Raw genomic sequence first — 25,504 nt, 5'->3', positions numbered from 1 at the left:
CCCACCCAGCAAGTCACCACTAACACTGACCTGCCTGAAGTACAAAGGTAAATTCCGGCTCCACCCTGGGGCGTGGCTCAAACATGAATCCTAAAGACTCTTTTGGGGTGGGGCCATTTGCTCCACCTTATTTAATCTAGTCAGGAGCCTATGGAAAATAGGCTCCAGCCACCACACTGAGCATGTATGAACTCTACCTACAGACTTTATGTACTGTGCTCATATCAGTGAAAGACATCCTGGGACTTGCAGTTTTGCAGCTTTTTCCTCACATACCTGGGCTGAACACCCAAGCTGGGGTCCAGTTGCTGCTGTACCTTCAGCTCAGTTACATTTCCTTAACATCACACATCTCTTGACATAAGGAGGTGACTGCAGACAGTTCCATTCTGACCACCCCCACAAACCCACATGGAAACCCTCAGCCCCGATCCCCACAACCAAGGGAAAAGGAACCTGCTATGGGGCTTTTGAGACCCAGAGAGGCAACAGAGACCTTGAGTGAAAACCCTGAATTTAATGTGATACTGGGGGGAGCCCCATCCCTCCGTTTTTACCACCCACCCACCCGGCCTGTTGTGAGTCGGGTGAGGGCTGCCCCCAGTCTCCGTCCTGCGGCTCTGGGTGCCATCCTGTAGTCAGTCAGCCTCCTGGGCCTGCCTCTCTGTGAATCTCCTGTGGGACATAAGGAGAAGATGTCATATGGGCTTTGCCATCCTATCTCCCTTTTCCAACCTGCCCCTTCCTACTCGTTGTTCTCAAAAGCCCCTCACCTTCTTGCGTATTCATACAGTGCCTGCTTGCGCTCCTGCAGACTCTCCTGTCGGGCCCAGGAGGACTTGGCAAATGTTAGGGCTGTGGGCTGAGGGGTCGCCGGGCCAGAGCTGGGGAACTGAGGTGATCACAGTGTCAGAGGGCTTGCGAAGTCATCATCATTAAACGCACATCGAATGCCTACTTTGCAAGAGAGGCACTGCGCTAGGGTCTCAGGATCAAAAAGCAGACGTCAGGGAGAGGGAATATGCAGACTCCCCCATCCCACCCCAAGTCTTGGACATGCCCACTTCCTGGGTCTCACCTTGGGGGTGGAGGCTGTGGGGAGGGACTGGGTCCCCTCAGTGACGTCTTCAGGTATGAAAGCTACAGCTCCCTCAAGCAGGTTAGTGATGGTCAAGTCTACACAGCCAGTACTGGCTGGGGAAAAGGGAAGAGAGGTCAGAAGAGTCTGTTTTTCTGTTCACTTCTCCCTTCACCACCCACTTTCCCTCTCTGCCTGTCTCCTTATGGGAGGCTACCCTTTCTCATACCCAGGTCTCTCTGGATGACACCCAGTGGCACATGGGGTAAAACCTCCTTCACTCTCTGAGCCAGAGTTGCCAACCGCACATCAGGAGAAGGGCCAGGGGAGGGAGGGAAAGAAGACTGGGCTGCAAAAGAGAAACTCGAAATGTGAGTGGAGAACTAGGAGGAGGGAGAGGCTGACTAGTACAGGCATAGGGAGGAGATTACAAGAGGCTGGAAAAAAGCTAAAAAGCTTTGTATCCAGAGACTACACACCTGACTGGGGGTGCGACCTGAGGTGCCTCTGTCGCTTCATGTGCTCTGCTTTGTCTGCTGGAGTGAGTCGTGTCCCTGTCTGGCCCAATTCTTTGGCCACCAGCTACGGAGAATAGGGAGATTGGAAGTTTCCCAAGCCTTCCTCTCCTTCCCCCTAAGGAAAGAACCCACCTCCACCCTGCCTGTGCCCCCTACCACCTGCTGTACACGGAGGGCAAACTCCTCACTCCCCTCCCCCAGCTGTCGATGAACAGGACGGAGCCACCTGCAAAAAACAATCCAGGACCATGTTGGGGGCACTCACTGTCCACTGCTACCTCTTTTCTGGGAACAGGGATGGTGAGGGTAGGGCAGATAGTAAATACTTTCTATTGCCTCTGTGATAGAATCTTGATATTAAAAGATCTGCAAGTGGACAGAGCAGAGGCAGCTACTTCCTTGACCTTGAGACGAGTTTCTCCCAGCCACCAAAAAGTGAGGACAGTTAATACCTTACTTGATACACCGTGAAAGGGACGAAAAGTGACCACAGCAGTTCTGAGACCCAGGAGGCATCTGACACCGTCTGAGGGGAGGGCATGAGTGAGGTCTAAGCCAGGGCCAGAAGTGGGAAACTTCCCCTCCAAACCCAGAGATTCCCTGTTGAAAACACTCACCACAGAGACTAGGGGTCTCTGGACTCGCAGGGTAAGAGGCTGTACCACATCCTGGATAGAAAATGGCCAGGAACTAGAAGAGGGTAGAGAGAGAGTAGGATGGGATTCCAGCCAATCCAGTCAGCAGCTCATAGCTGACTTAAAACAGGTAACTGTCAAATTGTACAAGGAGAGATATGGGGAATAAAGCGTTCGGGGAAAGAACTAAAAGTGAACAGAAAGTAAACGAACTAGGACGGGAGAGGGTAGGGCTGAAGAAGGCTGTGAAAACCCAAGGGCCCCCAAGCCTGACCACCTACACAGTTGGAGACAGATACCTGTGCTCACCCACCTGAAGCGCAGGAGCCCCTCCCGGCCATTGGTGGCCTCTTCCTCGGGAAATAGCAGCAGAGGGGTGGGGGGAAGCCTCGTTGAAGCACAGAATCTCTTGAGTGACTCCACCAACTCCCCCCGCCCATCCATCTCCATGAAGCCCCGAGACCAGCACACAAAGCTGGGGGGACTATTGAGTAGAGGCTGGGAATGGGAAAGAGAAAAAAGCAAGAATGTTGGAAGTGAGAAAACCTAACATATGGGTTGAAAAGCGGGGTCAGAGGTAAGGGTCAGTATCTTATGGTCCCCAAGGGAAACCCGTATATAGAGAGGGGAGCCTTGAGCTGGGCCCCAGCGAATCGCCCCGCGGCACTCTCGGCTTCGTCCCTAACTCACGGTTCTACAGCTGGTGAGAAGGTTGACTATGTTGTGATCGAAAGGTGTCACGTGGTTGGAAATGAGAACCCTGACGCGGTGATCTCGGAGTCCGGAGTCCTCCTGCCGGGCCACGAGCCCCAGCACTGCACACATGGTTCGCACCACGAACCTGGGAACGCAGGCAGTGGTGACTGCGCGGCCTCGGGCCAGGCCCAGCCCCGACCCTCCCCGAGCGCCCGGGTCGGAACCTGCGAAGGACGCTGTCTGGCAGCGCGCAGCTGACCAGGAAGACGTGGATCCCAAGAAAGAGGCGCAGGACGAGGAGACAGAACCCGACTGGAGCGTAGAGCAGCAGCGCGAGGAGCAGGAAGCCGTCACCCGGGAGCCTGGGGGCGAGAGGCGGGGTGATCGGGCGCCGAAGGCCAAGTGGACGCGGGAGCCGGTCTCTTCCCGCCGGAGCTCTTACCGGTGCGAATCAAAGAGCCGCTCCGGCCCCGGCGACGGGGGAGGCTCCATTGCCGCCGCTTTACGGCTGTCTGGCCGTCACCGCCGCCATCTTCGCACCCCGCCGCAGGGGCTCTTGGGAAGGCGGAGTCTTCGGGCAAGCCGCCCAGGGTGCCGGGACCGAAATCCGAGGCGCCCCGGAAGGGCTAGCGGTCCCAGCATGCCTCGCGGGCCCTTGGGCCACCTCATGACTCGCGCCCCGTGGGGACCACGATTCCCGGCATTCGCGGAGCGGGGGCGGAGTCGGCCTCTGGGAATCCTGGGTCCCGGCGTGCACTTCTGGAGACTTCAGGTACCGGCGTGCTCCGCGTCTCGCCGTCCGCCCGCTCGCGTCCAGAGCGCCGCCTCCGTGCAGGGCGGGCGAGGAGGCTGCTGAGGCGGAACTGATGGCTGCACTGAGGGCGGGGCGGGGTGCAGGCTGGAGCCTCAGGGGATGGCGGGCTTTGGGGGGGGGTCACTGGGGAAAGGGACCTCTGTTGACCTCTGACTTTCGGGCCCTGCTGACGTCAGGAACTCCTGACCCTCGGGTCCGAGTGACTTATGGGACCCCCAGTTTCAGGGCCCGGTTGTCTGTGGGGGTCCCTGAACCACGGACATGTCTGACGTCGGGGACTTCGGATCCCAGAGCACCGCTGATAGCGGGGACCCCATATCCTCGGACCCGGGAAGACTCAGGGACCCCTGGAACCCGTCCGCGCCTGTGGCTGGCGGTGGCGCTGGGCGCTGGGGGAGCAGTGCTATTGTTGTTGTGGGGCGGGGGTCGGGGTCCCCCGGCCGTCCTCGCCTCGGTTCTTGGCTCGCCGCCCACCTCTCCCCGGAGCCAGTACAACTTCATCGCGGACGTGGTGGAGAAGACGGCCCCTGCCGTGGTTTATATCGAGATCTTGGGCCGGTAATGGTGGGGTAGACCTGGAGCTAGAGGGCGGGCGAGAAGGAGGGATCCGAGTCTCCTCAGATCTGTGTGTCCCCTCCCCCCCCGCCCCCCCCATCCTAGGCATCCTTTCTCCGGCCGCGAGGTCCCTATCTCGAATGGCTCAGGATTCGTGGTGGCTGCTGATGGGCTCATCGTTACCAACGCCCATGTAGTGGCTGATCGGCGCCGAGTCCGTGTGAGGCTGCCTAGCGGCGACACGTATGAGGCTGTGGTCACAGCTGTGGATCCCGTGGCAGACATCGCTACGCTGAGGATTCAGACCAAGGTGGGGGTCGGGGTAGGCCATGTCTGGTTGGGGCTGTGAATTTGCTCACATCTCCAGATGACAGGTCTCTTGTACCCTTTGTTCCTTAGGAGCCTCTCCCCACGCTGCCACTGGGACGCTCAGCCGATGTCCGGCAAGGGGAGTTTGTTGTTGCCATGGGAAGCCCCTTTGCACTGCAGAACACGATCACATCAGGCATTGTCAGCTCTGCTCAGCGTGCAGCCAGAGACCTGGGCCTTCCCCAAACCAATGTGGAATACATCCAGACTGATGCAGCTATTGATGTGCGTCCTGATATGAGAGAAATGACAGACTAGGTTGGGGAAGGGGGTAGAGAGGTGTGTGGTGCAGTTACCAACCGTGATAGATGGTGGATGAGCCTATATACAGAGGTTGGGCATCAAAAACGGTGGCCACTGTTTTATGGGCTGGGAAAGGAGAGAATTTGAAGAAAGTGCCTAAATCCTGGTTGTGTCCCCAGGCATAGAGTCCCTGGATCTTTTCCATATTTTCTCCTGCAGTTTGGAAACTCTGGAGGTCCCCTGGTTAACCTGGTGAGTGGGACATCCTTTCCAAGAATTCCATGATGATTGGTCAAGTTTCTGAGCAGTTTCTTGTTGGCTGTCTCCCAGAATCCAACCAGCTCTCCCCAACTCCCCAACACTCCCTGCTACTCTTGCTCAGGTACCCCCATGTCCTACTATTTGTTTGGGCTAGAGAATAGTGGGCTGTGTCCCAACAGGATGGGGAGGTGATTGGGGTGAATACCATGAAGGTCACAGCTGGAATCTCCTTTGCCATCCCTTCTGATCGCCTTCGAGAGTTTCTGCATCGTGGAGAAAAGAAGAGTAAGCCTGCCTTGGGGGTAAAGGAGTTCCTTTAAGTGTTGGGGGGAGGGGGTGTAGGGGCTTGTTGGAGAGGCTCTATTGGGAGGAGCAGGAGGGGAAGGAAGGATGCAGCTGGGTGGGGCTCATTTGTCCCTCTATCACAGATTCCTGGTTTGGAATTAGTGGGTCCCAGCGCCGCTACATTGGGGTGATGATGCTGACCCTGACTCCCAGGTATGAGCTTTAGGGGTAGTGACATGTAGGGCCACTGCTGTAACTAGTGGTGGGCCCCTAGCACTTCTGTTGCGCTTTGTTCTCAATTCTACCTAAGATGAGTTGCCTCATACTTGGAGCTATCAGAAGAGCTGTCCTTTCTCATTATCTTGATTTGCTCACCCCAGTCCATTTTGCATACCTCCCACCAGATTGATTTCATCCAGTTATTGCTTTGATTTACAACCTCTAATCCATTAGCCTGGTGTTTAGGGGCCATTTTCTGTTTGTTTTCAACTTAACCTTCCAGAGGTAGCTTCCCTATGAATATATTCTATTCAGCCCAACCTGATTTCCTAATCCTATGTTTTTGTTTATGTTGTTCTCGTTTTATATAAATATCAGACCAATCCTTCTAGGTTCAGCTAAACTTATACCACCTCCTTATAGCTTCTGATATGACTCTAGAATGACATTAGTGCTATTGATTTACCACTGCGTGTCATTTGGAATTAGTTACCTTTTATATATATATATGTCCCACTTCCTAACTGCTAGAAGGCAGAAAGTGAATTGTTTTTATATCAAGAGGATCTAGTGCATGCCCTATCCATACACTTGTCAGTGTGTTGATGAAAGATTTGAGGTGAACCCAAAATGGGGAGAGTGCCTTGGTGTGGTTAACAGAGTGATGTGTCCTTTCAGCATCCTTGCTGAACTACAGCTTCGAGAACCAAGTTTTCCCGATGTTCAGCATGGTGTGCTCATCCATAAAGTCATCCTGGACTCCCCCGCACACCGGTGAGGGAGAGACTGCCCCGGGAAGTGGAGACGGGTGAGGTGTGTATGTGTCCTTGAACTTGACCATCTATCCCCTCCTTTATCTCTGTGTCTGTCTTTTGCCATAGGGCTGGTCTACGGCCTGGTGATGTGATCTTGGCCATTGGGGAGCAGCTGGTACACAGTGCTGAAGATATTTATGAAGCTGTTCGAACCCAATCCCAGCTGGCAGTGCGGATCCGGCGGGGACCAGAAACATTGACCTTATATGTGACCCCTGAAGTCACAGAATGAATGGATCAGGAAGAGAGGCTCCTGCTCTGATTTCTACCTGGCTTTCCTGGCTTGGGCTCAGAGGGTACCTGGACAGAGGATTAAATGAACCAGTTGGGACAGGTCCCTCCAACTACCAGCACCAATCCCTGGGCTCTGAGGAATCACAAAAACACTTTTTATATAAAATAAAATTATACCTAGCAACATGTTATACTCAAAAATGAGGGAAGGGTGGCGCACTGCTCTTCCCCCCCCAAAAAAAAGACTAGAGGTAAAGCTGTATCTCCCTGAACTGAGGGGAGATACTGGAGTTGACCATTCTGACCTCCCTATTCAGGAAAACAAGCTGCTGCTGTCTGTTCTGGGCAGTTAATCAGGTGCGCCTCTACGTGGCGTGCTTGGCTTGGTGCTGGGCCTGAGAGCAAAAATTCCCCACGCCTGGCCACAGATCCGGACAGCTGGCCTAAGAAGGAGGGCAGTAAGTTCTGCTTGACAGTTCTATATCCACAGTGCACAATGGATGAGTGCTGTGGACTTGCTGACGTCAAGGATTCCTTGGTAAGCTCCTGAGGTAATGGCAGCCTCAGACCCCTGCCATTAGGGGCCAGTTGTGGTCTGCAGAGGAGGGTGGTGGCACCTTAGATGATCTGGTTGCTGGTTTGGCCAGGGTAGCGTTCAAACCTTCTGTTGGCCTCTTCACTGAAGGCATCACCTGCAAGGTGAACAGGTGGTTTGGGCAGGAAAATAGACCCATTGTGGGGGATGGTGGGTAGAAGTGGAGAGACTGGGAGATCCAGAAGTGGGTGGGAAGACCTAGAGACAACCTAGGGGGAAGAGAATGAAGGCCTTTCCCTCCCATCCCACTGTCTTTCTGGCTTCTCTTCCCACCAAATACCAATGTGGCAGTTGTGCACCCAGATGCGATGTCCATCATATTTGCAGTTACATTTCATTGCATTGTTGGTGAAGTCACTCTCTGCTACTTCAAAATTGGGGTTGATGACCACCTGTGAGTGGGAGAAAGCCAACTTAACTAGCTGCAGTCCTCAAATCCAAAGGTGTCTTTAATAAACACTCTTCCCACTCAACAGCTGGAAATCTCAGATCCCAGGCACCTGCAGAATGTAGTTTCCTGGCTTCACATCTGTGATGTCAATCCATTGGCAGTCAATGTCATGCCGGTAGAGATCCCAGCAACCCACAGTGATGCCCTGCTCTCCAAAGTTGGCACACTCATACCTCTTGGAGACATCTGAAGAGAGAAGCACATGTCAGTGTGAGGCAAGGCTGTGGGGATGAGGATACTGTAGTCTACTCTAGGCCCCAACTCACCCTCCTGACACTCGGTGTCTTCTAGACAGAAACTAGCTTTGTGGCCCTCAGCCACCTTGGTGCCGTTGGGGGTCAGGATATCATAGTGAGTGAAGATGTCCATACTGTGATAATGCCTGTGGGGACAAGGGAACCCCTGTTTCCTTCCTTGCCCCCAGCAGGCTTGCCCCATCCCAGTGGCTTTGCCCTTCTACTTGACCCTCTCACCCATGACACTCATGCCACACCCAGGAGTGGCGCCCAGCCTTGGGCCTGAAGTCAGCACGTCCCAGGTTGTGGATCTGGGAAGAGAATCGGAGCAGACGCCGGTGGCCGTAAGGCCAGTTGGCTGAGCGGGCCGAGCTGGCCAGGCAGTTCTCTTCAGCAGCACAGTATAACATGTGCAGGGGCCTGTCCTCAATGTAAGCGGTCTCCTGCACCAGTGCTGAGTGCAGCAGCAGATCTGATGCAGCTGCACAGAGGAAGGAAGGAGAGTGTTAGAAGTCACTGTATCACTGCTGAGGGGCAAGGACAGATGGGAGTGCTTCCAACTCCCACCCCCCACAGCCTCTCCCTCCCCCTGCCCCCAGAAAGTTTGATGAGACTGGTTTTCCACAGGGAAGGTGTACCCTCCAGACTGTGGCTCTCTCCCTGCACAGGGGTGGCCCAGAGCCTCCCTTCCCTGGCTTGCATCACCTCACCCTTCACTCACTCTCAGAACAAATGACTCCAGCAGTGAAATGGCTTCCTGTCCTCTTGCAGGTGACATGGGTGGCATGATGAGCACAGTGGTCCAGGGACAGCTCAGTTCCTGTGCAGCGCACACCACTCATCACCACCTCTGTTATATTCCCTGAGTCCCAGTACCAGGTCTCCTGGGGACGTACAGAGGTGTTTTTGTGAGGCCATCATCCAGCCTCCCAGGGCAAGGACATATTTTGACAGTCCCCTGCCCCAAAGACAGCCTTTGGAAGCAATAGCCTTGGTTCCCCTCTCTTCCACACTCACCTGCAGGCCATGGTTGGCATAGCCCAGTCCAAGCTGCCTGCAGGCAACCATGGCCTCCAGTGTCCCCCAGTCATCCCCACAGATGAGGCCCCAGCGAAGGGACCCTGGTGCTCCTATTTGCACCTCAACTCGCCCTTCGTGTCGGCTACGGCCCCCGCTGAGTCGGATCTGTAGTGACACAATGGAAGTGCTGGGAAAGCTTTTGGGGTGGAGTAGTGGGAGTCTGTAGCAGGCCTATGGCTGAATGGTGATTCAGAGATACTTAAAGGGCTAGCAAGTGGTGGCATTAGGTGGGAGGTGCAGGGTGGCAGGGGCTTAGGGCAGTGGGCAGTAGGGCCATCAGACTGCAGGTCATGACCAGGACTGGATAGGATGTGAGATACCTGAACCAAGGTGGAAAGAATGACTGACCTTGGTCTCTACCCCAGTGTAGGGCAGGTTGCATCGGACTCCAGCATCTTGGCTATGGGAACAGTCCTCAGCTGTGATGTTCTTGTGGGGGCACTTCCAGAGGGAGGGTTCCTGTCCAGAGCATCGAACTTCACTCAAGTGGATGGCACCCATGCCTAAGGTCAGAGGTCAAAGATCAGGAGGTTCTAACTTCATTGTCTGCCCAGGGGTCTCCTTTCTAAGGAATGTACCCCCCCCCCCCCAGGAGTATGTACCTCCTGCTTCCCTCTCCCTCCCACCTGCACTGCCTTACCCTGCCCCATGCGGGCACCGCTCAGAGCTTCTCGAGCACTCCCAAAACCCAGCTCCCGACACACCACGCTGGCTGCCTGCAGATCCCACTTGCGGTCACAAACTGTGCCCCACGTGCCAGCCTTCAGAACTTCTACCCGGCCCTCTCCTGGGTGGGCTCCACCCTTTAGACGCACTCGGGCCTGTAAAGGAGAGAGAGGTGCCCAGCACTGAATGGAAACATCAGCACAGAGAGGGCTAAGTAGACCTGGGAGATAAATGAGATTCTGATGGGAGGGAGCGGGTGGTCTCAGTCTGTGGCCCACCCCCTGGAAGGTTCCTCTCTGTCCTCAAAGGTCAGGGCTGTGCTTAGGCAGGGAGTGGCCAGGCTAGGGGGTTCTCTGCCTGGGGTGGGGAAGGTCATAGTCACTGTCTCACACACCTCCCCCTGAGGCTTCGACTGTTGCTTCTTCTGGCCACTGGACGCTGCGTAGAGAGGGCTTGGCACACAGCTCACCACCGCGGGGGCCCCCCCAGGGCACCTGGTGGTGTCATTGGCACGATAGAACTCCAAGGAGCAGAGGGAGAGGTGGGCCTCCGTGCCCACACACGCCACCCCATGCAGACCAAAGGAGTGTTGCTGCCGCTGGGCCAGCAGCCTGGGGGGACAGGAGTGGGAGCAGGAGGGTAAAACAATGCTCCTGACTCTTTGCCAACAACCCTCCCCCCACTCCATGCCTCCACCATCCCCTGACCTTTCGTGGCCACTTTAGCCCTTCTTCTTCCCTTCTTCTCTGCAAAAACACAGAGATAAAGATACAAAGGTAATGGCGAGTTTCCAGTCTGAAAGAGCCTAGATTTCCCAGACAGGGGGGTCCTTGGGGACCTTCTGCAGCAGAAGAACCCTATGGGAAGGAAGGCTCATCTTGACTTGCCTGACAGAAACCTTGTTGTTCCGTATGGTTTCAGGGTGTTGGCCCTAATGGAGGCTGAGGCTGAGGCTGCTGTGCGAAGAGAATAGGAAGCCAGGACTGCCCAGCTGGAAGAGAAGGGCAGGAGGGAGTGGCTGACACAAACAGGAAGCCTGAATAGCCAGAGTGAGCAGATCCTTCTATTACACTGCGACTGAGATAACTAAATGAGTCAGGATGCAAAGGAGTGAGTAAGTCTTGGGTCTACATGGCTTCTTAGAGGCCAGAGGGCCTTCCAGGCCAGAGGATGATGGGCAGTTACGGGAAGAAAAGATCAGATGGTGAACATAAGAGAGGCTGGAGCTGGTATATACAGGAATGAAGATGTACAAATGTAAGACAGGGACTTCCTACGTGGTGCGGTGGTTAAGAATCCACCTGCCAATGCAGGGGACACGGGTTTGAGTCCTGCCTCAGGAAGATCCCACATGCCGCAGAGCAACTAAGCCTGTGCGCCAGAACTATTGAGCCTGCGCTCTAGAGCCCGTGAACCACAACTATTGAGCTCGTGTGCCGCAACTACTGAAGCCCACGTGCCTAGAGCCCAAGCTCTGCAACAAGAGAAGCCACCACAATGAGCCCACGCACCGCAATGAAGAGTAGCCCCCGCTTGCCACAACTAGAGAAAGCCTGTGTGCAGCAATGAAGACCCAACACAGCCAATAAATAAATAATGTAAGACAGACAATGAGGGACCACATGACCAGGGAAGGAGAGTGAATATGAACAACAGAAGTGTGAAGATATCCCCAGACCTGAGCTGAACTGTGTGAGTCATTAATGAGGTAGTGCATGCTTCTGCAGTCTAAACATAACAGAAAGAATGTTCCATAACCACCCAAGTGGGAAAATGGGACTAAATTAGAGATGTTAAAGCTTAGAAACACAGCAGAGAGATGCTAGACAGAATGAGGGGACTTGCTTATTGACACCAACAGAATGAGATATTGCAGTGAGCCGTGTGATGAGAGAAGTACTTTCTTTCCAGAACAGCTAGTTTGAACCCAGAGAGGAAAGGAACCAGATGAGGCCTGATGTTGGTGGAGTGGGCCTCTCAGGCTGGTTTGGAATTATTGCAGTAATGTGCTCCATTACTTGACGTCAGAAGAAGGAAGAAATATGACCATTTGAAGCCACTGGCTTGGAAGACACACAGAGATGGACACGTTATAAGCAAATCAGACAAAGGAAGACTGGAGACTTTATAGAATACCTTTGGAAGCTCAAGATAAGTGGATTCTGAAGCTCAAAGAGACCAGGTATTCTTCCCAAATCCTGTCTGGCTGAAAATAAAAGTCAAAGAGGCCATTACAGGAAAAAGACATCTCTCTTCTAAACTCCCTCCTCCCCTTTCCCCATAACTAACAAAATAAAAATGACAGTGTGCACTTTAATGTGGGGGTCAGGGAAGGCCAGAGTTTGGCCATGTTGGGCAAGATGACCCTAAGCTAGAAGGACACTATGAGAACACCCCCAGATTCCAAGCCCCTTTGAAGGCATCAGAGGGAGGAGCTGGGGAATGAGGGGGTACAAGGGGCCACTGGGTGATCCCGGAATGCTGTGAAGAGAGGAGGAGACAATAGGAAGGGATGACTGCTCTACACCTCAGCCACTGCTGAAGGAGCTATCAGGGAGACTTTTCATGCACAAACTGCCTTTAGAAGCCAAGTGAGACATAATCATTGGGATTGGAAGCTTCCCATTCCCTGGGGTTCTGAAGGAACCCAGGAGGAAAATGATGGAACTGGGAGCCTAACTGTGTAAACTGGGCCAGAGAGTCAGGGCTGTCATCTGACTCCATCCCTGGTAAAGTTTCCAGAGGGGATCCTGAGTCTCACTTCCAAGCTAGTAGCACTTATTTTTAACAATTAATCAAATAAAGGTAGGATGGGAACACTGATCCCTTAGGCAAACTTAACTTCTTAGGGGAGAGGCAAGCATGGCATCTGAAGAACAAGAGTGCCAGAGTATCTACTAACTCTACTAAAATCTGCTGGGGGAAGATAAACAAGCATGTGGAACAAGGGTAGTCAATGCATGAACTGCTATTGAGATTTTCAGAAATCCTGTGACAAGCATAATTCCTCAGATAACAACATAAGGGACAGTCTTACTTTACATTTCAGTGAATCATCTGGAAGGTGGCTTGTAACCGTTGCTGCTGCTCCTCCACCTCTTGGTGGAGGCCTCTCTTGGACCCCTTCCTGTCCACAGCCTGACGCCCCTGACTCATCACTCAGCACTCCCTCTCCTCTCCACCTAGCCTGAATTTTATTTACCTCCTGATTGGCCCCCTGCCCACTCGGGGTTTGGATTTGGCTTTAAGCTTGGTGATTGGTCTGAAAAAACGAGAAAGAAGTTAGTGGAGGTACGCTGGTCAGGTACATTGCCCGGGAAAGGTAAAGAATTATTACTTTTTTTTTTTCTGTTTCTAGGAAGACACTTCATGCAGAGCATGGGAAGGGGTAAAGCAAAGGCAGTCAGATTTTCCATATACACTGCTGCATACCACTTAACTGTATTTTTGGAATACATACTGCTCTCTGGATTCAGCAACAGTGATGAGAAATCTAGTTATGTCAATCCAGGTGGTGAGGGGAGAGGAGATAAGAGGAATGGTAAAGGGAGAAGAGAGAATGGGAATATAGGTGAATTAAGGGAGGTTAGGAGTTGGGGGAGGGGAGGAAGCATGCAGGTAGCTGAGGCTGGAGTCCAAGCTATTTGGGGGAAGCATGAAGATGCAGAGGCTTCTTCTCAGCCATTCCTACATTATTTCCTCCTTGTGCTTCCTAAGATCAAAGCTTACCCATCCCCATGCCTGCCTCCCCTCCCTCCCCCTCCCCCCCGGAATGGCCATTTTCCAGTCATATCCCTAATTCATCAGCTTGGGTTCTGGGATGGACATGGATAGGCTGCCTTCCATCCATCCACCTCCTGGGGCCATAGGGATGAGCAGGAGGTCCCGGGGCTCTTGCCCCATTACCTTCCAAGGGGCTTGGAGCGTCTGGCCGAGGCTTTGGCCGCTCGCTTCCTCAACTTTCTGTGAGGATAAGACAATAGCAGAGTCAGGAACAGTCTAGAATCAAGTGGGAAAAGCTGGTGCAACTGGAACCAGGGGCAAGATTTCTTTTCCAACAGTTAGAGGGCTCCTGGTGGTAGGATTTTATAACATCGGATACCCTCAAAGCTCTACTCTTTACAGTTGTTTGGCCTCACAAACACATGACCAGACAGGTGAGCAGCAGTTAAGGACATGGACTCAGGGCTGATAAAGACCCTATACCAGGACACACAGAAATTAGGTTAAGGCAGATGGGGAATAAGGACTCTTGGGCTGAGATTAGGGCTGATCTAAACCTGGGGGAGGGCTGGGGAACAGGTGTAAGTAGAAGGGTGTTAGGATTGTTAGGACTGCCAGACTGCCTAGACGAGGAGAGAGAACTGGCCTGGTCACACCTAGGGAGGCTGACTGTGTATTTTTTTCTTCTATGCTCCCTGGCTTCTGGCATGTCCAGGCCTGAGGCCAATGAACCAGGACCAAGGACCAAGGCTGGACAGCAAGGGATATTAACTTGTTCTGACTGGGGAGCATGAGGCCAGGCTGCTTAGGATGACAGCACCCTTTCTGCTTTAGTTAAATCCCATATGCTTTAGTCATTCACAAACTGAGATCATCTCCCAAACTTACGTACAGGGAATTAAGTTCTAAAATCTTATTTCTTTTTAATTGGCCTAAATATTTGACCTATCGTATTCTTCAAGAGGTTGCCTTAAGTCTAATGTATGGAAACTAGGTCTGTTTCTCCTCTTATACTCCCTTTGATTTCAAAGACTCTCAGTTTTGCTCCCTCTTTGTCCTGTCCAACCATGTATAATGAATGCAGGTCTTATCTGTTCTCACAAAATCTATGGAATTCTCTGTTATCCTTTTAGTTATCCTTTCTTTGAACACGTTCCTGCTCTGCTGTTTCTCTTGAGGAGTCATATTTGGATGTGGTAGTGTATGTGCAGATGTGCTAGGATTTTAACACATAAATTTTAAACAGGGCTGAATCTGCTTGGTATTTCCTGCCCTGGCTTCTTCCTGAGGATGTACTTAGTTGGTCTTTTTGCCAAAACATTCAACATGTCCAACATTCCTGTATGTCTACAAGAGTCCTAAGACACTACTAAGAGTTTAGAACCTTTCATCACATGAGTATAGTGTGAAACTTTTTCTCCAAATGTCTTTTTCTCAAACATGTCTGAAATGAAATATACTTGGCACTTTCTTTTACCAGTAACCTAGAGAGATTATTTTGATCTCAAGTTGTACTCAAAAAAAAAATGCAGTATTACCTAGAAATTTACAAGTACTTCTTCTTTAAGTTATTTAAGGACCATATAAGGTCTTTATATTATATATTATATGGTATATATAATTATATATGTTATAAGGCAAATACAGGTTACATTGTGGACCTGGTACTTATTTAGGACTAGTACTGATATTTGTCTTGATTTACATTTCTTCATTCACAAATGTGCTTGTTTTCCCTATCATTTGTTCCTTCAACCATCAGACATAGAAACCTATCTGCATCTGTACATCCTCTTCTCATTCCAACTGTCTCTCTTCTCTAAGGTCACTGCCCCCAAATATTTCTGAATTCCTTCCCCTATGATCCTTTCTCTCCTTCTCAATTAAGAAGTTGCACATAACCTGTCCTTCTCAATTGAATCCTTTTAAACACGTCAACTCTCTCTCTCTCTCTCTCTCTCTCTCTCTCACACACACACACACACACACACACCCTCCACCCCACATCTTTCTTCCTCTTCATAGGAAACCTTTTCAGTGGTTGTCAACACTCATCATGTTTCTTCCCACTCACTTCTTAACCCACCCCTTTCTGGTTTTCCCCACCCATCACTCTGTGATAATAAATCCGGAAGACTTTTTTTTTAAAGTCTTCATACCATTGACTCTTGGTAGCATCTGACACTGCTTTTCTCTCTCTCTCTCCCTTCTTGGCTGTCACAACACTGCTAGCCTTGTTTGAGTCCGAATTCTGGTTGTTCTTTCTTGATCTTCTTCACAGGCTCCTCCTCTATATAGTCATTTAAATTTTTGGAGCTCTAAGGCATTCTTCTCTTCTCACTCCACATCCTCTCCTAACCCTGTATATTCCATTGCCTTCTTGATGTTCCTACTTAGATATCTCAAAGTTATCTAAAATTTAATGTGGGTCCAAAAAATAAACTCACAATTCTTTCAGCAAAATCTACGCCAGAAACCTAGGAGTCAACTTTGACACTTCTCTCTTCTTTGACTCCCAAAGTCAATCCGTAACCCAGTCGTGTCAGTGTTCTGCCCTAAACAACTCTCTAATCCATTTACCCTTGCTCTTCTCTAAACCATTCTCAGAAATGCAGTCAAAGTGATCTCTGGGAGCCACAAATCTGATCATGTCCTCTCACAGCCCTCCTCATTAAAAAACTTCAATGATTTCCCATTACTTTTATCATAAAGATCCAAATCCTTAACATAGCCTATAAAGTCTTCTATGATCTGGTGCCTTATTAACTCTCTCATCACCTCTGTATTCTCAGCACCTTGCACAGTGCTTGGCAAATAGCAGGAGTTCAATAAATACCTGCAGACTGAAATGAACTAGAGTGACTTCTTAAACAGCACTTAAGCTCTTAGAACCTCAGCTTCTTTGCCTGAAAAAGGGCAGTAAATGGTTCAATTATCTGCACGTTGTTTTCTTCTTCTAAAATTCTACAACTTTCACATGTTCTAGGGTAGAATTACCAAACCAAGTTTAAAGATGATAAATATATCACATTCTGATTTTCTTATTCTCTAAATCTTACTGACTTCCTCTAAAAGCTAGCAGAGGCATCTTCTTTTTCTAAGGAAGGCAGAGTTGTTTATAACTATCTTGCCTAGCCTTTATAACTGTATTAACTACGAGGATTCTCCCTCTGTCTGACTTGACCTGTGAAGGAGTATCTATATCATATCCTCATCACAGAATCTTCCAGGTAATCTCTTTACCCACTAAGAACGAACCCTGTACTTAGTATATCTCTTTCTCCAGGCTTCATATCCCAGACTCAGTAAGAGATTCCAATATGTACACAAATATTCCTGATTTCTGAAATTTACTTGAGGCTGTATATACTTAGGGACAATTCCAGGGCCTCAGAATTCCCAGGGATGGTGCACGTCTAAAGCTAGTTCATATTAACTAGAAGTCCAGAGATGTCTGATGGTATCATCCTTCTCTTGAGCAGCTTCAGAATCATATTAGCTGTTTCCTCTCTTATTTTCCATATTCTATCAGTCATCCTACATCTATTCATTCTCCTCTCTCCTTGTTGTCATCCTTCTAATCAGCTTCATTTTTATAACTCCTGACTAATCTTACTGCATCTAGAACATCCTCTTCCAATTCACCACTATCAAACTTTCAAAAACATTAGCCTTATTTTATCACTGTCCCATACAAGTACTTTTATTTTTTAATTTTCCATAAGATAAAAGTAAAACTTTCAAATCTGGCATTAAAAGTGTTCCATTTTCTAGCCTTACTTTATCCATTCAGATCTTTCTTCCACTATTTCTCAGTTTGAATCTTCTACTCTTGTCAACTGTCTTTCAAAATAGCCTATTCATTTTCATCTCTGTCAGGGTCAGCAATGACTTCCATGTTGCTAAATCCAATATTCATTTCTCAGTCCTCATGTTTTTAGACCTCTGAGTGGCACTGACTCAGTTGATCACTCTCTTCCTTGAGGCACTTTACTTGGCTTCCAGGCCACCACACTCACTGGGTTTTCTTTCTACCTCACCTCCCTGTTTGCTGTTTTTTTTTTTTTTTTTTTTTTGGCTGTGCGTGATGCCATGTAGCATGCTGGATCTTAGTTTCCTGAACAGGGATGGAACCCATGCCCCCTGCATTGGGAGCATGGAGTCTTAACCACTTGACTGCTAGGGAAGTCCCCTGTTTGCCCTTTGTCTTATCTTTCTGACCTTCCTGTTTTAAGGTCCCTAAGGTTCAGTCCTTGGACCTCCTTTTTTCTATTTACACTCACTCCTTGGTGATGTAGTCCAGTTTCAGGGCTTTAAATACTTGTATTCAACTGAACTCTAGGGTCATATACCCAACTGCCTACTCAGCCTCACCATCTCAGTGTCTAAAGAACCTCAAATTTAATAGGTCTAAAAGCAAGCTCCTAATATACAACCCCTACTCTCCCATCCCCACACAAAACCCACTGTCTTCCTTATCAAATGAGGCCAACTCCATACCTAGCTCAGGCCAAAAACCTTGGAATGATCCTTAATTCCTCTCCTTCTCTTGTATACACTGAATCCATTAGCAAATCCTGTTGGCTCTACCTTCAACTCTACCTTCAACACAGAATTTGATCACTTTTTCACCACTTTCACTGGTCACCATCACCTCTCACTTTCTTTACTTGGTTTTCAGGAGACAATAAGTTCCTAATTAGTCTCCCTGCCTCCTTGATTCTACCACATCCCTTATAGTCTATTCTATAGTCTATAGAATAGACTAGCAGCCCAAATAATACATAAAAAGTGGAAGTCAGATGTCACATTTCTGCTCAAAACCTTATCTCACACAGAGTAAAAACCAAAGTCTCTCAAATGGCCCTACATGATCTGGCTCCCCATTCTTTCCCCATCTCCTCCTACATCACATCTCCTATCATCTTCTCCCTTGTTCACTCTGCTCCAGCCCCAATAGTCTCCTGGAGCATGACAAGAATCCTCCCACCCCCTAATCCTGATACATACCACCACCGTCCCCAGGATCTTCTCATCTATGATGCCTCTTCCTGGAGATGCTTATCTAGATTTTTGCATAGCTTGTGCCCTCGCCTCCTTTAAATATTTTCTCAAATGATGCCTCCTCTGACCTCTTTAAAACTGCAATCCCAGTCCCACTTCGTAACTCTTTCCCTGCTTTATTTTTATCTATTACGCTCTTTGCTGTCCTTACATTTCATACTTTTACTTTTTTTCTGATTTTTCCCTAGTTCATGAGATCAGGGATTTTTGTCTGTTTTGTTAATTATTGAATCCCTAGTGTCTACAGCAGTCTCTTGCACACAGTAGGCACTCAATAAATAAATGTTTACTGAATGACTCTACACCTGTGTTCATGCTACCCTCTTCACCTGAAATGCCTGCTATTTAAATCGTACTAATCTTTCAGAACCTGGTGTTTGGATTAGGAAAGGTAAAGAACAAGCAGAGGGAAAGAAATATAGCCCCAAGGTAGATAAGAGTTGAGGAGCACAGCACATAGATGTTTTAAACCGTATAAGTCTTTATACCAGATAAAGTATATTCCTTGGGGCTGAAAGAACTTTCAGATGTGTCTCAGAGCCAAGGCAAAGAAAATTTGAGCAAGTACGGAGAAGACTGGAGGTTGGATAATTTACTGATTTTTGAAAAGAAGGAAAAAGATTCCTCAATCTACAGATAATTAATATTCCAGAATAAGTTATTAAATTGAAAGTCTGTGAACACTGAGGAAAAAAGATGTTGATCCTTAGAAATCTAAAAGGATTTCAGTAAAAATTAGCTCAGTCAAACCACCACAATTTTCTTTCTTGGTAAGATTACTAAATTGGAAGGCTGCAGAATGGCTGTAGCAAAGACTAATAAAATCTCCCATGATTTCATTATAGATAAGATGGTAAAACGTTGGCTACATCATTGTAATGTTGTTTGTTCCCAACTGGCTGAAAAAACATTTCATAACTAATGATTAAAGGTTTGATGTAAATCTGGAGGATTCATAAGAAGAGAGACTGGTTTTAAACATTTCAACAATTTTAACAGTCACTTTGATGAAGTCAGGAGGCATAGCTATCATATCTATTGAACAGAGGAGTCAGAAAGGGATGGCAAGTGGAAAATAATGTCAAGATTCAAGATAATCTCATGGGATCATCGTGGCTTTTTAATGGTTTTTAAATGATGTATCAAACTAATTTAGTAGGGTAAACAACAGATTTAGGTTCAAACAGGCTGCTCTATCAGTATCAAGCATGAGGGAAGACCCAATTTAGGTGATTATGATTACAAGGTCCATATAAGCAGTGGGCTGCTGCCTCAACGGAAAGGCAATGCAACATCTAGACATGCTTTAATTAAAAATGAGCATTTCTGCCCTGATCAGACCACATCTGAGTGTGACCAGTGGAAGGTCACTCAGATGTTGAGGTCTTCCTGCAAAACTGACCTAAGGAATGATGAAGAAAATAATCATTTAAATATCAGAGAGATTTCCAAATTTCTCAAAATGACCAAATTAGATGCTCCAGTGAAGCGAGACGCTGTAAGCACACAGCCGGTCACCAGTGTGACCCGTCCCCTGGAAGCCGCCGCGTACGCCAGGGCTCCTGGGCCGAAGGATCGTCTGGAAAACCTGCCTAGGGGTCCTGAGGGCTCGTGCGCTCACAGACGCCTCGCGGGCTGCCTGGACCCAGGGAGGGGCCCGGCCTCCCCCGGCGCCCTCCGGCCTTCAGGCATCGCCGCTCTGGCGCGGACCTGCCGCCCCGGGCCTGTCACCGTCAGACCCCCGGCGTCCGGCCCCACCTCTGCAGGGCGCGGTCGCGCCCCCCCCCCCCACCCCAACTCGGACCCGCGGGCTCCCGGGCCGCGGGGGCGCCGGCACCGTAGCCGCAACCGCCCGCGGGCCTCCGGGCCGCTGGGCGTGTCCTCGCGAGACCCGGCGCTCGCCCCGGGGCCCTGAGACGCCGCCTGCCGACCGATGGCGTCACGGGCACCGATGCCACAGCCGCCGCTCGCCCCGCCCCGGCTCAGGCCGCTAGTGAGCTGGAGCTTCGCCGGTCCCGCGGCAGACCCCCCTTGGGGAGCGCTTCATGGTCCCACAAGATTTCTCAACTCTGCAGTTTCGCAGAGACCTCCACATTTCCCCACCCTTCCGGAGCCCCGGTTCCCCCAGTGCCCCAGCCCTCTCGGAGGTCTCTCGACACCATTCCTTAACAAGCACCCCTGAACTCCAGTCTGCTGCCCACGTCCCTTCACCTGTAGAAGGCCATGTTGACCCTCTTTTCGCTAGGGAAGCCCAGCATCCCGCAGACCACATGGCTGTTGTGGGCGCTCCACCCTTTGTCACACACTTGCGACCAGCCGTCTGGAAGCCTGACTTCGACCAGTCCCTCAGTCACGGGCAGGGGCCGCCTGCCCCGCCCAACGGCTGGTGGTCGAAGTCGCACCTCCTCCACTTGCAGGTGATGCTCTACCTGGGGATGGGACCACAAGCAGAGGAAGGAATTCCAGTGGCACCTTTCTTATGTCCGGCCACCCTTAAGGAACCCTGATTGAGTGTGCTTGCTGTAAACCCAATGGCAAGACAGGGATGAGAGGCAGGCCTGCTCTCCATGAGGTATTGATTGGGATGTGTGGGTGTGTTGACTCTCCTGCAGCCATGAGAGTGCAAGGAAGTGCTGCTCTGACAAATGACTAAGGGGCAGAAGAATCTGGAGAAGGAGCATCTAACTCTGCCTGGAGCCTGAGGGAACACATCATAGAGGAAGTGGCATTGAAGGAGGAGAAAGTAAGAAGCGAGATGTCCCAGGAGATGAGGAACATCTGAGGTGAGGGAGAGCACAGGTGCCCTGGGACCAGGGATAAAGTTGGAGAGGCTCATGCCAGGCTTAGTAACTTGAATGCTGTGCTAAAACAAATCTAGACTATAGTCTCGGAGCTCTATCATTTTGTGCCCACCGCCCCCAGCAAGTCTCCCACCAACCCAAATCATCCCCTTTGGCATATGGGATCCCCTACCTTCTAGTATCTCTCCATGTATAACCACCCCACAGCCCTCTCTGTCTCACTATGCTGGGTGGTGTGTGTGTGTCTTTATGAACTACAGACCTCAATAACATTGGAATCCAAGAAGCCAGGGAGGCGCTCGTCCTTACAGATGACACCAGCGTCCTCATCGTGGGTACAGTCACTGTTCCCCCAGCCACGGGAGGCACATTCAGTCACACTCCGCTCAGTCCCACTGCAGCTTAGGTTGTCCAGCCAGATGCGGCCTGTGGTGGGGGTTGGGGGTGGGGGAGATGAGGGGACAGAGAGGCTTGGAGAGGTAGTATGGGGATGTTGGTGAGAGTGAGTATGGAAGCCTCACACCTAGTAAGATAATGAGTGGGGAAGGGACAGGGGACCCTGGAAAGGAATAGGAAAGGGAGCATAGGATTGATGGAGGGTTGACAGTAATCTGGGGATACCCAAGAATTTGGTAGGGTGAATAAAAAAAACCAAGTCAACACTGAAGTTCTGATCAGTCTTTACCCATTCAATGATAGCTACAATTAATCAAGTACCTATTGTGTGTGAGGCACTCTGCCAAGCTATGTACATATGTGATCATTCTTAGAACAGAGCTACCAGAAGGTATTATCACCATTTTGTATAAAGAAATTGGAGTTCAGAGAAGTAACTTGTCTAAGCCACACAGCCAGTACATGGGGGCTTATGGATTTGAGCCATTTGCAAGACTTGGAAATGTAAGATCCTTTCAGCTCAGCCTTACATTCTCCCATGTGTCTGCCCTGTCTCTGCTGCCACGTTACCCTGTGTTCTTCTCCCTGCCTGGACCAAACTGAAATGAATATTACTGACTTTCTCTCAGAATTGGGTGGCCCCTCAAAGGTTGGTCCCAGCCAATGTGCAGGGACCCCTCGTGCATATCCTGATGGAACTTACCCAGCTTCTGCTGGAATACCTACCTCCTGCCCCACCAGGCTGTTGGAACCATCACAAAGTCCTTGAGGCTCTTTTATAACTTACCTCTGCCCCCCCCCGCCCCCCCCCCCGCCGGTCTGATTCAGTCCTTTGATGCCATCCAGAAAAATCCCTCAGCCAAATGACTGTCCTCACACTTGAAGACAACCATCCTGTAATTGTTATCCAAAGCTTTCATACCAAATATCCCTGGTTTCTTTAGCTATTCCTCCTTGAAACTTGGCTTCCAATCTTTCACATCTGGGCAGCTCTCCTCTGAAAGTACTTCCATTTTGGGGATCTTAGTTCCCTGACCAGGGATTGAACCTGTGCTCTCGGCAGTGAAAGTCCTAACCACTGGACCACCAGGGAATTCCCAGTACTTCCATTTTCTACTGTCTCTCTGAAAATGTGGCATCTAAAGTGACACTTTATTCCAGAAGTGGTCTAGCCAGTGGGAATCGGGGGATCAGCTGCAGACTGCACCAGCTTCTGTCAATCCCACTGTGAGCTTATACAGTGCAAGCACCCCCAGGTCTTAGTTAGAATTGTTCCTAAGCCTCTATTGCCCACATTCATACTTGTCCTAGAGTTTATACTTGTCTTTGGTAAGTTCCAGCTTGTTAGTTTCATCTCTGCCCTATAATCTGATTTTATTGGCTGCAGTATCTGTGATCCCTTCTGGCTTTGGGACATGCAGACATCATTTACCTGTTTTCAGCTTCCCATGAATCCAGTTTAATTTAATCATACAGAGCTCATCTGTGTCAGGGCTGTCTTTGCACGTGGCTTTGTAGAATCATACTTTTGCAGCAGAAAGGCACTTAGAGATCATCTAGTCATTTTGCACATGGGGCACATGAGGCTCAGAGAAGGCACTGACGAGCCTAAGTTTGCACAGCTCTGAGAAGTGACTGTTGGTTGGTTTGTCTCCCATGGGTGTACTTGACACTGGCTGTTCTTGGTGTTGTGTTGTCCCTATGGCTGTACCATCCTGGTGTTCCCTCTCCTTACATTTAGGTTGCACTTTGGCAATACCTCGGCTGTGCGTGGAGCATTGCTCACCTGTTCCAGGGCCATATTTGGCACTGTGGGTCCAGCCTGTGGCCTCTGTGAAGCCCAGCTCCCGGCATAGGACATGGGCAGCCTGCAGCGTGAAGTCATCATCGCAGATGGTGCCCCATTCGCCAGCCCGCTGGATCTCCACGCGGCCCTCGGAGGGCTTCCTGGGGAAGCCAGCCAGCCGGAACCGCAGCCCCTGGCTCCCGGCCCTCTCCTCCGGGGCAGTGGATGGGGATGGAGATCCCAGGCAGGAGCTGCACAGCAGGCACAGCAGCAGCCCCCATGGGCTCCACTGCCAGACACTGACAGGTCGCATGTCAGGGAAGGCCTGGGTGCCTCTGAGAGAGAGTATGTGAGAGAAGCTGAAGTTGAACCAGGCCCAGGTCTGAGAGAGAGGTCATAAGAGGAAAACAGACACTGGTTAAGACCAGAGACAGACAGTGGGAGAGAAAAAGAGGTACCCAGGGACTAAGAGAGACAGTGAGAAAGAAACAGTAAGAGCAGAAACACAGAGTCAAAGAGGCACAGACTGAGAGACCCAGATTGGGGAGGGGGGGGGGGATGGGGAGGGAGGGAGAGCGAGGGAGAGAGGGAGAGGGAGAAAGGAGGTTCTCCCTCCCTTTTGTAAAGGATAAAACTCTCACTATTAGTTATGTCTCACAATGTCCTTTTCCTAGTTTTGCTGTCATCACCTCCATACCCCAACTCACAGGTCAAAGAGACCCAGAGATCAAAAGACAGATTACAGACCAAGATCAGAGAACGGTCAAGATAAAGAGGTAGAGACTGAGCAAGAGACTCGGAGAGAGAGACCCAGACAGACAGGATGTGAGAGGAAGGGAAACTGTGGGGATGAAAGGGGACCAAACAGAGACAGTGGAGAGAGACAATGTTGAAGATGGATAGAAGGGGATCAGGAGAGAGCCTGACACACAGAATTGGGGAGCAACTGAGAAAGGCAGGCAATAGGTAAGGAGGAGAGGAACTGACAAGAGCCAAGGAGCAGAGGCTGGAGGGACCAGATGATCCTACTCAGCCAGTCAGACAGAGGACAGATAGCTACTGATTGTGGAGATAGGCAGGCAAGGAGGGGCTTAGGAGACCCTCGGATCTCAGGTCCATTGAATGTGAGCCAAGCTGAGAGTCCTTTCTGGGCAGATTCCAGGCAGAGAAGGCAGAGAACCAGAATGCATTGGAGAACTTGCTGCACACCCTACAGGCCTTGCAGGGTCAAGGGGCCCAGGAGGGCCAGGCCTCAAGGTTGGGGGGGGGGGCGGGGATGGGGTGAGGTTGTACAAGCCTCCTGCCAACACCGCCATCTCTGTCACGGCAACCGGAGGCGAGAGAGAGCACCAATCGGCTTCTCAGCCAAGGCCTTCCCACTGTCTGGGGCTGAGAACAGCCCCTCTACAGCGAGCTCCCCTCCTCCCCCCATCATGCTTCCCCCAACTCAGACAAACAACCCAACAGGGCAGCTTTGTTTGGGGACCTTTTGGCTTGGGGACCCAGGGAGAGAGCCTCACAGAGGAGCCCCCTGCTTTAGGGCCCTCCTGGCTGCCCTATTTGAAACACCCTGTAGCCCCCACCCCTCAATATCTGCTTCCTTTCTCCTCTTGTGTCTCACTCTTCTTTGACGATAATAAAACCCTCAGTAGCTTGGCTTCCCTTTGCCTTTATCCCACATCACCCCCTTTCCCAGGTCCCTCCATCATCCTCTCCATCCACAGCTCTTCTTCCTCCCACCGGCAGCGTGACTCCCCCTACCTTTGGCTGAGCGGGGGCCCTAGCGGCTGGGAGAAGAGTCTTGGTCCTGGAGATCAGTTCTAGGACTTCCAAAAAAAAGTGCTTGGCCAGGGGAGACTGGACCCCCCTTCCCCCCCCCCAACCCCTTTCGTTCCTCCCACGTCCCCTTGGGCCCTCCCACATTCCGCCTTCTCCCTCGATCCCTCCCAGGCCAGTTCTCTCCTCTTCTCCTCCCCTCCTCCTC

The 25,504-nt window shown here is 50.5% G+C and overlaps 3 protein-coding genes across 8 annotated transcripts; 1 reads left to right on the top strand and 2 right to left on the bottom strand.

Moving 5' to 3' along the window:
* Window positions 1–497: 497 nt before the first annotated feature.
* AUP1 (AUP1 lipid droplet regulating VLDL assembly factor) lies at window positions 498–3,623 on the bottom strand. 3 transcript variants are annotated; one of them, XM_057741106.1, is made up of 12 exons: window positions 3,370–3,623; window positions 3,152–3,289; window positions 2,922–3,072; window positions 2,545–2,729; window positions 2,214–2,286; window positions 2,049–2,122; window positions 1,756–1,822; window positions 1,558–1,660; window positions 1,308–1,427; window positions 1,079–1,194; window positions 774–892; window positions 498–675 (listed from the first exon to the last, which is right to left on the bottom strand). In XM_057741106.1, the coding sequence occupies exons 1-12, from the start codon at window positions 3,417–3,419 to the stop codon at window positions 639–641; spliced, it is 1,233 nt and encodes a 410-aa protein (XP_057597089.1). In that variant the 5' UTR covers window positions 3,420–3,623; the 3' UTR covers window positions 498–638. The 3 variants fall into 3 exon arrangements, 2 of the variants coding, with proteins under 2 accessions (XP_057597089.1, XP_057597090.1); XR_009054623.1 differs by having other exon boundaries at window positions 646–675; window positions 774–954; XM_057741107.1 differs by lacking the exon at window positions 1,308–1,427.
* Window positions 3,469–6,906, top strand: HTRA2 (HtrA serine peptidase 2). 2 transcript variants are annotated; one of them, XM_057741104.1, is made up of 8 exons: window positions 3,469–4,299; window positions 4,402–4,606; window positions 4,696–4,890; window positions 5,128–5,160; window positions 5,349–5,454; window positions 5,598–5,667; window positions 6,352–6,447; window positions 6,555–6,906. In XM_057741104.1, the coding sequence occupies exons 1-8, from the start codon at window positions 3,794–3,796 to the stop codon at window positions 6,718–6,720; spliced, it is 1,377 nt and encodes a 458-aa protein (XP_057597087.1). In that variant the 5' UTR covers window positions 3,469–3,793; the 3' UTR covers window positions 6,721–6,906. The 2 variants fall into 2 exon arrangements, with proteins under 2 accessions (XP_057597087.1, XP_057597088.1); XM_057741105.1 differs by lacking the exon at window positions 5,128–5,160 and having other exon boundaries at window positions 3,634–4,299.
* On the bottom strand, window positions 6,857–25,417 carry LOXL3 (lysyl oxidase like 3). Of its 3 annotated transcripts, none has more exons than XM_057741101.1 (14): window positions 25,282–25,417; window positions 23,521–23,855; window positions 21,601–21,764; window positions 20,749–20,966; window positions 10,145–10,361; window positions 9,725–9,905; window positions 9,433–9,587; window positions 9,022–9,189; window positions 8,726–8,888; window positions 8,242–8,485; window positions 8,035–8,150; window positions 7,818–7,954; window positions 7,598–7,709; window positions 6,857–7,414 (listed from the first exon to the last, which is right to left on the bottom strand). In XM_057741101.1, exons 2-14 carry the CDS (start codon window positions 23,831–23,833, stop codon window positions 7,341–7,343), a joined length of 2,262 nt encoding a protein of 753 aa, XP_057597084.1. In that variant the 5' UTR covers window positions 23,834–23,855; window positions 25,282–25,417; the 3' UTR covers window positions 6,857–7,340. The 3 variants fall into 3 exon arrangements, with proteins under 3 accessions (XP_057597084.1, XP_057597085.1, XP_057597086.1); XM_057741102.1 differs by having other exon boundaries at window positions 23,521–23,902; window positions 25,282–25,363; XM_057741103.1 differs by lacking the exons at window positions 6,857–7,414; window positions 7,598–7,709; window positions 8,035–8,150; window positions 25,282–25,417 and having other exon boundaries at window positions 7,821–7,954; window positions 23,521–24,071.
* Window positions 25,418–25,504: the final 87 nt, after the last annotated feature.

The sequence above is a fragment of the Hippopotamus amphibius genome, chromosome 7 (genome assembly GCF_030028045.1).
Source record: "Hippopotamus amphibius kiboko isolate mHipAmp2 chromosome 7, mHipAmp2.hap2, whole genome shotgun sequence".
In the NCBI taxonomy this organism is placed as follows: domain Eukaryota; kingdom Metazoa; phylum Chordata; class Mammalia; order Artiodactyla; family Hippopotamidae; genus Hippopotamus; species Hippopotamus amphibius.
This window is presented reverse-complemented; position numbering and strand designations above follow the sequence as displayed.

Bases quoted from the DNA above. Each gene is read 5' to 3' on its own strand.
- AUP1 (XM_057741106.1), bottom strand. From the start codon at position 3,419: ATGGAGCCTCCCCCGTCGCCGGGGCCGGAGCGGCTCTTTGATTCGCAC. The intron at 3,290-3,369 runs GTAAGAGCTCCG...TCTCGCCCCCAG, and splicing joins CGGCTCTTTGATTCGCACCG to GCTCCCGGGTGACGGCTTCC. The intron at 3,073-3,151 runs GTTCCGACCCGG...CTGCGTTCCCAG, and splicing joins CCAGACAGCGTCCTTCGCAG to GTTCGTGGTGCGAACCATGT.
- HTRA2 (XM_057741104.1), top strand. From the start codon at position 3,794: ATGGCTGCACTGAGGGCGGGGCGGGGTGCAGGCTGGAGCCTCAGGGGA. The intron at 5,455-5,597 runs GTAAGCCTGCCT...CCTCTATCACAG, and splicing joins GCATCGTGGAGAAAAGAAGA to ATTCCTGGTTTGGAATTAGT. The intron at 6,448-6,554 runs GTGAGGGAGAGA...CTTTTGCCATAG, and splicing joins CTGGACTCCCCCGCACACCG to GGCTGGTCTACGGCCTGGTG.
- LOXL3 (XM_057741101.1), bottom strand. From the start codon at position 23,833: ATGCGACCTGTCAGTGTCTGGCAGTGGAGCCCATGGGGGCTGCTGCTG. The intron at 20,967-21,600 runs GTCTGTAGTTCA...TCCCATCCCCAG, and splicing joins TGGATTCCAATGTTATTGAG to GTAGAGCATCACCTGCAAGT. The intron at 9,906-10,144 runs GTGTGTGAGACA...TCTCCTTTACAG, and splicing joins AGTCGAAGCCTCAGGGGGAG to GCCCGAGTGCGTCTAAAGGG.